The 14,401-nt window shown below is 36.6% G+C and overlaps 1 protein-coding gene across 9 annotated transcripts in view; it reads left to right on the top strand.

Moving 5' to 3' along the window:
* TAOK3 (TAO kinase 3) overlaps positions 1 to 14,401 on the top strand; it is a 151,172-nt gene that overhangs the window by 77,621 nt on the left and 59,150 nt on the right. For 6 of the 9 annotated variants that reach the window (XM_036353932.1, XM_036353933.1, XM_036353934.1 and 3 more), the window contains 4 exons: positions 2,656 to 2,701; positions 3,586 to 3,682; positions 6,309 to 6,422; positions 7,546 to 7,637. In XM_036353932.1, coding sequence (XP_036209825.1) covers positions 2,656 to 2,701; positions 3,586 to 3,682; positions 6,309 to 6,422; positions 7,546 to 7,637 — 349 coding nt within the window. Of the gene's footprint in view, positions 1 to 2,655; positions 2,702 to 3,585; positions 3,683 to 5,343; positions 5,414 to 5,730; positions 5,855 to 6,308; positions 6,423 to 7,545; positions 7,638 to 14,401 lie in introns of those variants that run through there. The other 3 variants (XM_036353935.1, XM_036353937.1, XM_036353936.1) reach the window with 3 other exon arrangements.

Here is a 14,401-nt window from a genome sequence, read left to right as displayed (position 1 = left end):
ACTTAAAGTCTAATTTAACTATCATTTATTGAATGCTTACCAGCACTGTGTCCTTTCCTGTGCATGATCTCCACTTAGGGAATTGAGTTTTTGTTCCCAGATAGACTATCAAACAGTATACTTAAACATTTCTGATCAAGTAACTTTCAAGATATCTAGAGCCATTGTTTCTAATCTGAGGAGAAATTAATCAGAGGCATCTCTCATGATCTGGAAATCAGTTCTCTGGCAATCTCAACTGTCTTGAAGGAGTCAAGAAAGGGATTTTGAGCAGGCAGGATGAATGTTACAGTATCAAGTGTTCAATCTCATGAGTTCAGGTCTTCAGAAAAATCCTCTGAGCTCTTAGTTGAAGCCTATTTACTCTTTGATTACACAGAGTGCTAATAAGCTTGGTCACCGGGTCTCTGTCTCCAACAGATTTGATGGGTTAATTAGGAGAAGCTTTAGGAACTGAGCTGCTTGCTGGAGACATACCTACTAACAGCCACAGACTAATTTGACCATAAGAAAGAAGTTGGGAAAGCTAAAGTATGGAGCCTCATTTTATGATCTGAGCATCATATGATTCTCCTGTGCTTGTGTATTAAATTGTTTTTTTCTCCTGCTTAAAAGAAGAAGAAAGAAATTAGAAAAGTATGGGTACAACCCTAACTGGTTTGGCTCAGTGGATAGAGCATCGGCCTGCGGACTGAAAGGTCCCAGGTTCGATTCCAGTCAAGGGCATGTACCTTGGTTGTGGGCACATCCCCAGTGGGGGTGGGGGTGGGGGGAAGAGTGCGGGAGGCGGCTGATCAATGTTTCTCTCCCATTAATGTTTCCGATTCTCTATCCCTCTCCCTTCCTCTCTGTAAAAAATCAATAAAATATATTTTTTTAAAAAGAAAAGTATGGGTACAATTGAGAAATGTTTCCATTAAAATTCATTAAAGAAAAAAGAATTTATTTGTCAATTATACCTTGATATAGCTGAAAAAATAGTGCATATAAAAGGCTACCCTTTGTTATAATAATCACTTATGTGGACTCTCATTTCACAATAAGATATGAAATTAATGTTTATAATCTGCTTACTTTTAATGTTAAGCTGAAAACTATAATAACATTTCTAAACTTTAAACTTTTAAGTTACTTATATTGTTCTAAATTATTCTAGCAATACAATAATTTATATATTCATATATTTAATATTATGCATAATTTAATGATTTAAGTATATAGATATATAACTTGATTATTATAGAGTATATTGTATATGACATATATCACTATATGTATTCTGTACCTTGCATTGCATTGCTATTGGAATAATTTAGAAAAATGAGATAGATTGAATATACAATCTATAATAATAAAAGCATAATATGCTAATTAAACCAGACATTCTTCCCAACAACCTTCCAGATGAAGCTGCGGCGGCAGCGGCTGAGCCCCTTGCATGAATTTCGTGCATTGGACCTCAAGTATATCATGTTCTCCTAAGTTATTTTGATAACACAAAGTGCATGAAATATAGATATATGTTTTATACTAATTTTTGAATGAAAGGAACCAATATATTAATATTGGTTATGTCTAGGTAATTAAGGAAACTAGTATTTTATAATGAGCATATGGCATTTTTTAGAATAACAAAATAATTTGTAGGAGTATGTGTGCTTGTGTGTGTATGTGGAGACTGGTCACTGAGCATTCACAGTTCTGATCTTGGCTATAAATCAGTAGTCTGGGACACCTGAAATATCTAAGATGGAAATAAAGAAATTTTTCTAATTTTTGCTTATAAAAGACCTCCCAAGATTGCAAATATCAATAATATTTTAATATTATTTTCAAATTATTTTAAGGTATAACTTTAAATATCTCATATCTTGGGAATTTGAACTAATGCAATGATACAGGCTACATCTTTAGATTGAGTTCTAAATAGTATTTCCTTTTTCTCTTTTTAAGTGAAGGTGGAAGTAAATGATCTTGTTGCCATAGATGCAAATGCTTAATATTTTCTTGCTTAACACTTTTAAATAAAATTATTGCTTGATTTTAGGAGGGGAGATAAAGAGAAAGAAAGAGAGATCATAACAATGACTTGTTGTTCCACTTATTTATATGTTCATTGGTTGATTCTTGTATGTGCCCTGAGAGGATCAAATCTGGATGATGCTCTAACGAACTGAGCTACTGGGCCAGAGCTGTTTAACACGTTTTAAATGTGAAAACGAGGAATTTATTACTTATTATTGGCTTATTTTATTTAACTTCTATTTCCTGGTATCGGTTTTACTGGCTCATGTATTTGGTTTCCAGTTTCCAAGTTATAAAATTTAATTTGGAGTATAACCCAAGCCACCTTAAATCCCTTTTTGAAACAAGATGATGTAGAATGTAGTAGAAAATAGGTAAGTTGGAGTATGGAGTCAGTATTTCCATACCCAGTCCCCTTAGAGTTTTAGACTAATTCCATTTCCAAGTAGGAGATAACAATAACAAATGATAAAAATTATAAAAACCAATTAGTGCCAGTTGACCAAAATTGAATCCAGGGTCAAATAGGCCAGGATATTTATTCTTCTAGTATTCTTAGGTCCTGGGTTGGTCAGTTGGTGTTAGCAGTTTCTTGTTCATTGTTCTGGTTATTGTTTTAATCTCTTACAGTTGGTGATGGAGTATTGCTTAGGCTCAGCCTCTGATTTGTTAGAAGGTAAGAATCAGAACAGTCCCCTCCTTTCTGTTTTACCTTGACCAGGATGTTATCTACTCTTAAATTAAAGTCCAATTTGGGCAAACCAAATGGATGATGACTTAGACTTAAGGATTGTGTGCATAAGCTATGCAAACTTTGTAGTGCCACCAAAACTATCTGAGTAATGATTAGCAGTCCTCCTACTTTTTGTGTGTGTGTGTGTTTTTGTTTTAGTTCATAGTTCATCCTGGGAAGGTACTACTAAAATGTTTACTAATGGGATGAAGTATATGCAGCCAAAAACATTAAATTTATATTTATGTATGAAAGAGAGGTAGATGGAATTAAATTAAATATTAGTATTTAACCCTTGCAAATACCTTGACTGACCCAGTTTTCCGCAGATGCTGTTATAACCAGAGACTGTTAAAAATTTACATTAAAAAACTTTCTAATATCATTCTTAATCTCTGAATAGAAATTGCTTATTAGCTGCTTTCACAAATATTGAAAACCTATAGTTAGAGGAGTGAGATAGATGGCTTCGGGGAAGAGGAGAATAATGCAACCTAAAACACTCTAGGGTTATAATGTGAGAAGGAACTAGTAAATTTGGGCCTGGCCAACTGACTTGCAACTGACAAATAAATTAATAATTAATTACCACAAATACCAGGCTTTGTTTTATTTTGTGTGAACAGGTTTGTTTGTTTTTATACTTCAGTTTTCTATTATCTGATTATTTATTGCTGTTCTATAGAAAATATATATCTTGTGTGTTTAGATGAATGTGTGCCCAATTTGTCATTTGAGAAAGTCTACAATTCAGTTTAGTATAGTTGTATAAGATAAAAAGAGGCATGAAACTGATCATGTACTCCTGAATGTTTTTCCTTCCTCAGTTCACAAGAAACCACTTCAGGAAGTGGAGATCGCTGCCATTACTCATGGTGCCTTGCAGGGGCTAGCCTACCTGCATTCTCATGCATTGATTCATAGGTAAGATTAGAGACTAGTTACATTTTCATTTCAGCTATAGGACTATCTGTTCAATGAACCTTGTAAATTAGTGCATGCTCCAATTTTTAGGGCGCCTAAGGATTTATGGGTAGCAAATAGACTGCCGCTGCTTCTGGATGTAAAGAGTAAAGTTGCCAGAATTTAGTTCCTATCTCTTGGTCTCTCCCATGTATCCGCAAAGACTTACATTATCTCTGTTCTATAGGTAACTATTCTCCAGGCAGGGTGTTGCAGGGAAGAAGAGCTCAGCAACCTTTTGATACTGTGTCAAGAAGAGAAAAAAATAAATGAGTCTTTCTTGCATATGTTTATTTCCTAGCTCAGTTTCTTCTCCCCTTCCAGTTGCAAATAACAAATCTATCTTATATAAATACATGCTGTTTTATCACTTTAAAATGTTTTCTGTTTCTGTGATTCATATAGATATTTAGAATAGTATTTTATTGTCTTTATTTTGGCAGATGAAGAAACTGAGACTCATAAAGATTTAAATAACTTGCCCATGGTTTCACAGCATTTATATAATAAAGAGTAAAACTCAAATTTCCTAGCTCCTAATCCAAGGCTTTCCCCTACCTTATATTTTTTTCTACTACAACCCCACTCTATTTCCCACCACTAACTTCTCCTAAACAAAGATGTTGTTTCTAATATTTTTCTTTCTCAGTAAAGAACTTCTAGTACAGTTACTTAAATGAATAGTGCAGAAGTAGTGGACTGTGGGTTATGTTTAAAGAAACTGAGGTGGCTCAAAAACAAAAGAAAACACTGACATTTGCTAGGAAGAAATGAAACTATTAGGTCATAAGTTCCCCTTTTCTGTTTTAATCACATAAGACTAGCCATCACAAGATACTGGTACCAAAAAAGCAGAACCAAAATTCCTGCTGTGAATTTATAAAGACTAACTATGTATAATAAATATTGATTAAATAAATTGAACCATAATTTCTATGGATTTGACATTAAAATCCTATATAATATAAGCCTAATATGCTAAGTGTCCACCATTTGTTCGACCATTCAACCAGTATGATGTGCACTGACCACCAGGGGACAGATGCGCCAATCAATAGGTTAGCTTGCTGCTGGGATCTGGCCTATCGGTACTGGGCAAGAGGGGCTGGACATGCCCTGGAGCCCTCCCTCCCACAGTCCCTCCCTGGCCTCTGCTCTCTTGCAATCCAGGACCCCTTGGGGGATGTTGAAGAGCCAGTTTTGGCTCATTCCGGCAGGCCAGGCTGAGGGACCCCACCAGTGCACAGATCCATGCACCAGCCTCTAGTGTATGTATATATATCTTTAATTCCAAGATGTCGTTAAGGAATGCCAACTTGTTTATGATTTTGTTTGTTCCTATTAAAGCCACAGTTCAGCTTTTTATGCCTTTGTTATCTTAATCTGCACATTAATGTGTTAATTCTATATTATACTTTAACTTTTTTAATATGTAAAAAGTTGAAAGGACACGAAATTTTTAAAGAATGCTCTTTATTTAATAATAAATGCTATCTATGTCTCATTTTATTATTTTGATTTAAGAGGCCAGCTAGTCAATGTTGTAATTGAAAATAATAGAGAAAACATTTTTTGTTGTTGTTGTAAGAAATAAATAATGCTTTTTTTTAGTTCTCTCTGCCAATTCCTAATGTCATCATGAGGAAAGAAACTGAATTTTCAAGGAAGATTTTTGGAAACGTTGTTTTGGAAGTATTTGAACCTTATCATTTTCAATTTGACATAAATTTACCTCATTCTCTCTGCTTTATCTTTTCACTGCCCATCAACTTACAATTCTTGGTTCATAGTACTCATTACACCTCATACCATTTTAAAAGAGAATAAAGAATACATCCACATCTTATCATTCTAAATTATCATACTGAAAATGATTTTTAAATTATATTTTAAAATCTTTTTGCTGCATAAAATATGCTTTAGTAGTAACCACTTGCAATTCTTTGCAGTAATACAATAAATGCAATTTCCTAAGCCCTAATCCTTGTTTGTTTTGATCTTTCAGGGTCTTCTTTTTACTGTACAGTGTTATTTTTAAAATAACACCTTCTATGTAACATGTACCCTCAACTGCCTTAGAGTTGCAGTTACAATTAAAGGCAGAGAGAAAGGGTCACAGGCAAGAAAGAAAAGGTATGTGTGTAGAGGAGGCTTATTGGTAGGTAGTCAATACAGAGTCATTAAAGGTTTGTTTAGGCTTCAAAAAATATCAAGTAATTCGGAAAAGGGGGAAAAAAGGCGGTTACAAATGGCGCCAATTTTCCCAGCACAAGGAATACTGTTGGTGACTGGATTTAGCAGCTAAGAATATGGTTTTGTAGTGTCTGTCATTACTGCCTTTTTTCTCATTGCCTTCCCTTCCTCTGAAGAGAGCTCTACCTTTCAGTGTAATTACTATGACCTACCTATAAGTACACCCAGGAATCTGGGCCCCCTTACAACATGCAGTAATTACTAAGTCCCCTTTTAGCTATCTGAGCAAGGTTTTTTAAAATAAACTTTTTGTCTTATTAATTGCATGCTCTGACCTTATTCCATAATCAAAATTGAAAAGTAATTTTCTAACCTTCTTATTTTTTTCCTACAGGGATATTAAAGCAGGAAATATTCTTCTAACAGAGCCAGGTCAGGTGAAACTAGCTGATTTTGGATCTGCTTCAATGGCTTCTCCTGCCAACTCCTTTGTGGGCACACCTTACTGGTATGTAGAATTAGAGAACATGACATAGTTTTAAAAATATGCATCCACGAACAAGGTTTTGCTTTGCTATTTTGACAGTGTCTCACCATGTCTCTTAAAATGAGATTTTATGACAGAAGGATAGAAAACTCATTAGCAAAAAAAAACACTCTGACTTAGTATAAAATTTCTGGTGACTTTAAATTGTTCAAATAAGGTTGATGTCGCTGTGTGTAAACTGAGCAGGATTATCAACACACTGTCCAAGCTCAGGTTTTAGATTTCATTTAAAGTTTCTTTTCAACTTTTCTCTTGAGGCAGAGTCTCTAGGCAAGGAGGGTAGCTTCTTTAACCTCCTCTAGCCAGTGAGCATAAATACTGCCTTTCAGTGAAAGAAATCCAGGTTCTTCTGTTTGCTGAATTCTCTGATACTTTACCTAGCTTATCATTCTGACTTAGTTTTATCCCATTCTATTCAAGATTCCTTTCCTTCCTTTCATAGATGCATTGGAATTTTATTGTACCTTAGAGAATGACTTATATCCCTGGAAAATTGCTTACCTACCAAAATAATTAGCTATTTGAAATTTTTTTCAACATCATCGAATAGCATTTGCTAAGCAACTACTTACATACACTATTAAAGAACAAAGCATATTAAACTGATATAACCCCTGTCCTCCTAATTAAAGTCTATTATGGACAAAGTAACATTCATAGCAGTTTGTTAGGTTGGTTGGTTTTAAGTTACAATATCTTTGGAAGATTTTTCATGTTGCTTAAAGTAATTTATTTGTTTAAGTGTTTCATACATATTAATCCTTTATTAATCTCTGAGGTAGCTATTAGAATTCTCTCCATTTTACAGATGAAGAAACTAATATACAGAAAGGTTAAGTAAACTTACTGAAAATCAAACTTGAAGGAAATAGTGGAACCAGAGTTTATTGAAAATAATGTATTATTTCATGTAAATTACTAAGTATATTATTTACATTTTGAATAGTGTTTTTTTCCAAATGATTTGTGTGAGGAAGTAATATCTTTATGAGATAAAGTTTTAGAACACCCTCAAAACAGTTTTTTTATTGAATCACTTCATTAGGTAAATTTAGTTTTTAATTTACAACATTATTTTTGGCAGGATGGCTCCAGAGGTGATCTTGGCTATGGACGAAGGACAGTATGATGGCAAAGTTGACATTTGGTCACTTGGGATCACCTGTATTGAATTGGGTAAGTAAAGACTTGCTTTCATTGTATTTTTTGAGACTCACTCCTTATTATGATAATTCATTCATCCAGCCATTGTTTAATGTGTTACTAGTATATGTGTGTCAGGCAGTGTGAATTCATTATATTTTCCCCCATGTTCTTGTATAACATCAGAAGATTGCTTTCTCTCTGGTACATTTTCAAGTTATTAATTTAAGTAAAACTTTGAGCAGATATGGCAGTGACCAATGTGGGAATCATGATAAGTATTACTATTTGATAAATAGCCATTCTCCATACTATAAATGGTAATATATGTCTTTTCTTCATGTAATATTTGTTATTCAATATACATTCCAACTTATTTAAGGGACATTTGTGAAAGTAAAAGTAGGCTTACCAAAAATCTGACTCTAAAAACTATATTTTACCCAACCCATAAAGAGAGCAACCCCTAGAGAAAACTTCATTTTAGAAGATACTGCCAGCTTTTTTTAAAAAAAAAAATATTTTTATTGATTTCAGAGAGGAAGGGAGAAGGAGAGAAACATCAATAATGAGAGAGAATCATTGATCTGCTCCTTCCTGCATGCCCCCCACTGAGGATTGAGCCCGCAATTTGGGCATGTGCCCTTGACCAGAATCAAACCCGGGACCCTTCAATCCGCAGGTCAACGCTCTATCCACTGAGTCAAACCAGCTAGGGAAATAACTGCCAACTTTAAAGTTGTTCCTCAAATAGTTATAGTTATCTAAAATTAATTAAAATACCAAGTAATCTCTTGTAAGCTTTAAATTTTAATATATCTTAAAGTTACATTTATTCAGTTGTATACCGGTAAATTTAACCAGTGACTCTTGGAGGGTGAGGGAATATGAAAAGCTCTAATTTGTAGCATTTGCCAGTTTTCATGGTGTAAATATTCCCACTATAGCCAATTTCAAGTTACCAGTTGATTCACTAAATGTGGAGTTGGGGGAAGGTATGCACAGTTGACCTTCCAAAGCCAGTGTGAGTTGGCTCCAGCACAACACTGCCTTTATCTAGATATTTGTATACATTTTATTTTATTTTTTTAACTACTAGCCCGGTGCATGAAATTCATGCACATTGAAAGGGAATTAATTAGAGGAATGTAATTTGGACTCACTATCTAATATTAATAGTATGTGAGCATGAGGCAGTCACGTTTCTGAAATTCAATGACATGAATTTTAGCTATTACTTTGCCAAATAAATGGAATTTACAGATATCATTTAAAAGAGCATTCAGCTTAATATTAAAAACTCTGGCTACCAAGTCAGGTCTGTTTTCAACTTTTTGCCAGCGTTGTAAATTGCTTGCAATATCTGCCCATTTGGGGTTGCATGTCATGGTTATGAATAAATTGGGCTTGCCATACTTCGTTACAATTGCCACAGCATCCTGATATCGCTGCTGCATATTTCTGGGACTACCCTCAGAAGGTGATGGAAGTATTATCATTTTACCAATCGGCACATTGTCATTTTCAGATCTAGATTTGAGATAATCCATCAAACCACTATTTTTTTTAAAATATATTTTATTGATTTTTTACAGAGAGGAAGGGAGAGAGATAGAGAGTTAGAAACATCGATGAGAGAGTAACATCGATCAGCTGCCTCCTGCACACCTCCTACTGGGGATGTGCCCGCAACCAAGGTTCATGCCCTTGACCAGAATCGAACTTGAGACCTTTCAGTCTGCAGGCCGACGCTCTATCCACTGAGCTAAACCAGTTAGGGCAAACCACTATATTTTTCGACTCTCAACTTAGATTGGTTTGCTTTGATGAAATTTATCCGATTGGCCTCCATTTTTTAATATGAATCCACAATAAACTGTTGAGTTAATTTTCCTGCATTTAAAATAGGATTAAACATGTCCTGCACAGAGAGATGAAATCCATAAATACTGCATTTGTGTGACTCGTGTCCTTACATTTTGTCTAGTATTATTGTTGATTACACTGTTGTCTGTGAGTCTTAATGCAATATCTGTTCCCCAGCCTTTTTCACCATGTGGAAAAAGAATAGGATATGTCATTGCATCTAATGTAGGAAAGAGGATATTGATTTGTTTCATTTTAGTGGCATTTGGATTATTGGGATCTGGTTTACAATGAATGAGCAAGTCCCTTTCAAAAGGAGGTTCTCCATCTTTGTTTCTGAATATGACAGCAACCTCGGTTACACGGGGAGAATTATATCTACCCGGATCGCTGTTACGATTGTATTAAATCACCATTGTTACTTCTGTAGAAGCAATACCTTTTGCTGCTGCTTCAGATTGGGCTTCCTTTTCTACCTCATGTAGCATCTTGTACGATTTTGTTAATTCATTTTTTTCATGCATGAGGTTGTTGATGTTGATCATGAGTATTTCTGAGCAGCCCTGGTTTTCTGGTGTTGCTAATCTTTTACTTGTAGCTTTGGCTGTATCCTAAATATAGAGTTGAGCAAACTTCGGAGAAACACCATCCGAAGGATGTAAAGTTCCAGTACAGTGATAAACTTGTCCGTGTACTCTAAAACAGTAGGCCCATATCCTGACGGCCATGCAATATTTGCACCCATGGAAGCAAAAGCAAAAGAACTATTTATAGAATGAATATTTTCCATGAAATTTTTACTGTCAGAATCTTCGTTTGTCATTAATCTTTTTAAATATGCCAATTAATCTGGAAAATGTATATCATTTGGACAGACTTTCCCTTTGCTACAACATCGAGTAAATTTCCCATCGGATGGTTTTTCATCAGAGAAATTTAGTGATATGCAAAATTCACATCAAACAGTCATTCCACCACAACTGTGTCCGAGAATTGCATCCTCATGTACTCCATTTTCGCTGAGAAGGCAGTTCCTACCAGTATTGGTAGTACTTGTTGATGGCTGTCCTCTAGACATATTCTGTCGTCACCACCGCCTTCTTTCAACTTCAAAGGCATGTTGGTCTTTAGGCATTTTCTGTCAATAATGCCGGTGTTTTTCGGCATCAGAGCGACGTTTTTCAGGTAGCTGGTGCTTAGATACATCCTGTCGCAGGCGCCACCTTCTTTCAAGATCAGATGCGTGCTGCTCTGCAGACACTTTCTGTTGATAACGCCAACATCTTTGGGCTGCAGAGCTACGTTGTATCAACAGTTGTTCTTTAGACATAGTCCCACCTCTCTACTGTCACGGTCTGAGTTGCAGGTGAATGAGAGTCCTGGCTGTCAGGCCGCTGAGAGCTGTCTGACCAAAGGCTGATTCTGGCTGATTCTGTGGGGGTTGGACTTCCTCCTCCCTGCTGTCAGTTTCCACAGCTGTGATGAGGAAGCTGGGGTGACAGAGGGAGCCGCGCCCTCCAAGCTGCCCTCTCTCTCACTCTGCTCTATGTGCAGCGGTCTCCTGCTCTACCAAGTCTTCCAAACCTCCCGCTCCTCTCCCCCTCTGCTTTCCACTGGCAAGGTCCTGGGAGCCCGCAGGCGTGGCTAGGTGCGGGCGGCCTCGTCTCCCAGACTGGCGAAGGTCCTGGGAGCCCACGAGCATGGCTACGGCCTCGCCTCCTGAGGCAGCAAAGGTCCCGGGAGCCCACGGGTGTGGCTTGGCACGGCAGGCCTCGCCTCCTGGGCCGGCAATGGTCCCTGGAACCGGCGGCCTCAGCCCCTGTCACCTCCTGGGGCTCTTGACACCTGTGTATGCAAATTAACCACCATCTTTGTCAGGTTAATTTGCATAGTCACTCTAATTGGCTGGTGGGTGTGGCTTGTGGGCGTGGTTTGAGTGTAGCGGAGGGGTGGTTAATTTGCATGCTTCTCTTTTATTATATAGGATACTTTTTTTATTTCAGAGAGGAAGGGAGAGGGAGAGATAGAAACATCAATGATGAGAGAGAATCATTGATCGGCTGCCTCTTGCATGCCCCCTTCTGGGGATCGAGCCCACAACCCAGGCATGTGCCCTTGACTGGAATCAAACCCAGGACCCTTCAGTCTGTAGGCCAATACTCTATCCTGGTATCCAAATTGATCCTGTAAGAATTTTAGAGATCCAGTTTATTCTCAGGCTAAGGTTTTGTCTTTCCTTACAATGTTTCTTCTCCCTATAAAGATAGTTTGGTATACTTTGTATTGCATTTCCAATTGCTTCATTGACTCCTTCCAACAACAACAACAACAAAAAATATGGTAAATATATACAATTTTTCTTCTTCTTTTTTTTTTACATTAAAGATATGTTAATGAAAAACAAAACAATTCAAGGAGGAAAGTTAGAATATTTACTTACTTTTTCACTAAGTAACATTAGCATGATTTATAAATCAAAAAATATAAAAAGACATGCAGTAAAAGAACTTTCCCCTGGTACTATCAGCCCAATTCTATCCCACCTCTGCCAACACATATAGGGAACCACTGTTATTAATTTCTTGTATATCCTCCTCAACTTCCTTTATGAGTATACAAACAAGTTTGAATGTACACTTATAATATTCCTTTTCGCACCCAAGTTAACATAAAAAGTGATTCTGTACTTTGATTTTTTACTTCGCAATTTCTTAGAGATCTGTTTCATATTAGTAACTTAGACATCTTTTTCATTTTTTAATGGCATAATGTTATTCCTTTATATCAGTGATTTTCAACCAGTGTGCCACAAGAATTTTTAAAATGTGCAACACCAGTCAGGACCACTGACCTCTTTTCTCTTAGATTGTCAAATAAGAAAATGATAACAGCCAACACAGCAATAGCCATCTGGTGTGAATGAATCAAAATATACTTTATTTTTAGATCTGCAAAAAATATTTTTGTGTGTGCCACTGAATTTTAATACTTAGTTTGTGTGTGCCATGAGATTAAAATATTTTAAAATTGCTGCTTTATATGTATATACTATAATTTATTTAACTGATTGTCTATTAATGGATATGGAGGTGGTAGTTTTCTTTTTAGGTTGTAATATTGTATTATTCTTCCCTTCACTGCAAAAGAAATTCCTCCAATTTATTCAGACTGATTTTTGGTGGCACTCAGCAGAAATATGTGCATATGTTATAAACAACATATGATGAACTTCTAGCAATACTATGTAGAACTTGACAAGGTAGTCCTAAAATTAATAGGGCCAAAACTAGCCAAGACAATTTTGAAGAAATAGAATTTGGATGGAAGAATCACTGTACCAAAATCCATACCATCTTCCACTGAAAGAACTAGTTAAATGCATGAATCCTTGAAAAACTTTTGGACATTGAAATTGTCCAGTCACCAGATACATTATTTTTTTTAAAGATTATTTCAAGAGAAGGTAATTTGATGTTCTTCTGCTTAAACTACAGACACTTAGTTCACGAGCAATGATCATGGTAGAATCTGGCAAATGGTCCATCAGTATTGACATGGAACTGACTGTTCGGAAATAAATTCTCCAGGAACGAAAAAAGCATGAAAACACAAATGTTATGTAATTTCTTTGCTGAAAATTTTTTTCCACATTAGCCACTCATTGTTTGTCTGTTCATAAAAGAATGTTGTGATGACTATTGTGTTAAGCTACTTAGTCTTATAAAGTTTCTACTACTATTTTTTTTCATTTTAAAATACTAGAACTATCCTATATGACAAAAGAGAAACATGTAAATTGACCGTCCCTCCACTATGCTCACCAGCCAATCGGGAGTGAGTATGCAAATTAACCCACCAAAGATGGTGTGTTAATTTGCATACACAGGCGCCAGGCAGAGAGCAGAGCAGGAGAGCTGCTGGCTTTGGAGGATTTGGCAGAGTGGGAGACCATGGGACGGAGACAGAGCAGGAAGGGAAAACCAAGATTGCGGGGAGCACCAGGAATTCTGGGAATAGTAGTTTTGGTGGCAGCCCCAGGACTGGAAGTGGAAGCCCAGAGTGTGGGGGAGCACCGGGAATGCTGGGAATCATAGTTCTGGTGGCAGACGGATCTCCTAGACACTAGAGCAAAGTGAGCCTGGAGCAAGTTACTGTTGTGGTGGGGATGGAGGGAAAGCAAAGGTGAGAGACATAAGTAAAATCAGAGTGTCTAGGAAAAATTAAAGAGAAGATATCCTAAAACTTCCAGGAAATCTCCACTAATTAAGCAAAGAAATAAAAAAATGCCTCTATTATTCTGTGAGCAACAAACCAAACTGAGTTGGGGTCTCAGACAATTCGCTCATATGATTGCAAAGACAGACAGAAACTCCCGGATTGGAGAGGGCTCCCCTGAGGGCTCCCAGATTGGAGAGGGTGCAGGTCGGGCTGAGGAACCCCCACACCCTGCAGTGCACAAAGGTCGTGCACCAGGCCTCTAGTCCGTTATAAAATGCAAAGTTACTGAAGAGGCACTGAGGCCTAGTGGAAAGAACACAGGTCTTGGAGTATTACAGACTGGGTTGAAATCCCAATTTTGCCACTTACTGCATGACTTGGTTTCATTCTTTAAGCTAACTGACCCTCTATTTCTTCAGTTGGGAAATTTGAATAATAATGCTTATCTTGCATTATTGTGAGAATTATGAACATACCTGAAGTGAGTACCTGACATATAATAGGAACTCAGTAAATGGTATAAATTATTATTATGGTTGTCAATAACATTTGTTCATCAGAAATCTGTTGCCTTTTCATGTTCTTTCTTTTTTAAAAAATACGTTTTTATTTATTTAGAGAAAGAAGAAGGGAGAGGGAGAGATAGAAACATCAATGAGAGAAAAACATTGATTGGCTCCTCCTGCATGCCCCCTACTGCGTATCAAGACCAC

Source organism: Myotis myotis, unplaced genomic scaffold, assembly GCF_014108235.1.
Source record: "Myotis myotis isolate mMyoMyo1 unplaced genomic scaffold, mMyoMyo1.p scaffold_m19_p_20, whole genome shotgun sequence".
In the NCBI taxonomy this organism is placed as follows: Eukaryota; Metazoa; Chordata; class Mammalia; order Chiroptera; family Vespertilionidae; genus Myotis; species Myotis myotis.
The sequence above is the reverse complement of the archived record's forward strand: the minus strand, read 5'-3'. Positions and strand labels throughout refer to the sequence as shown.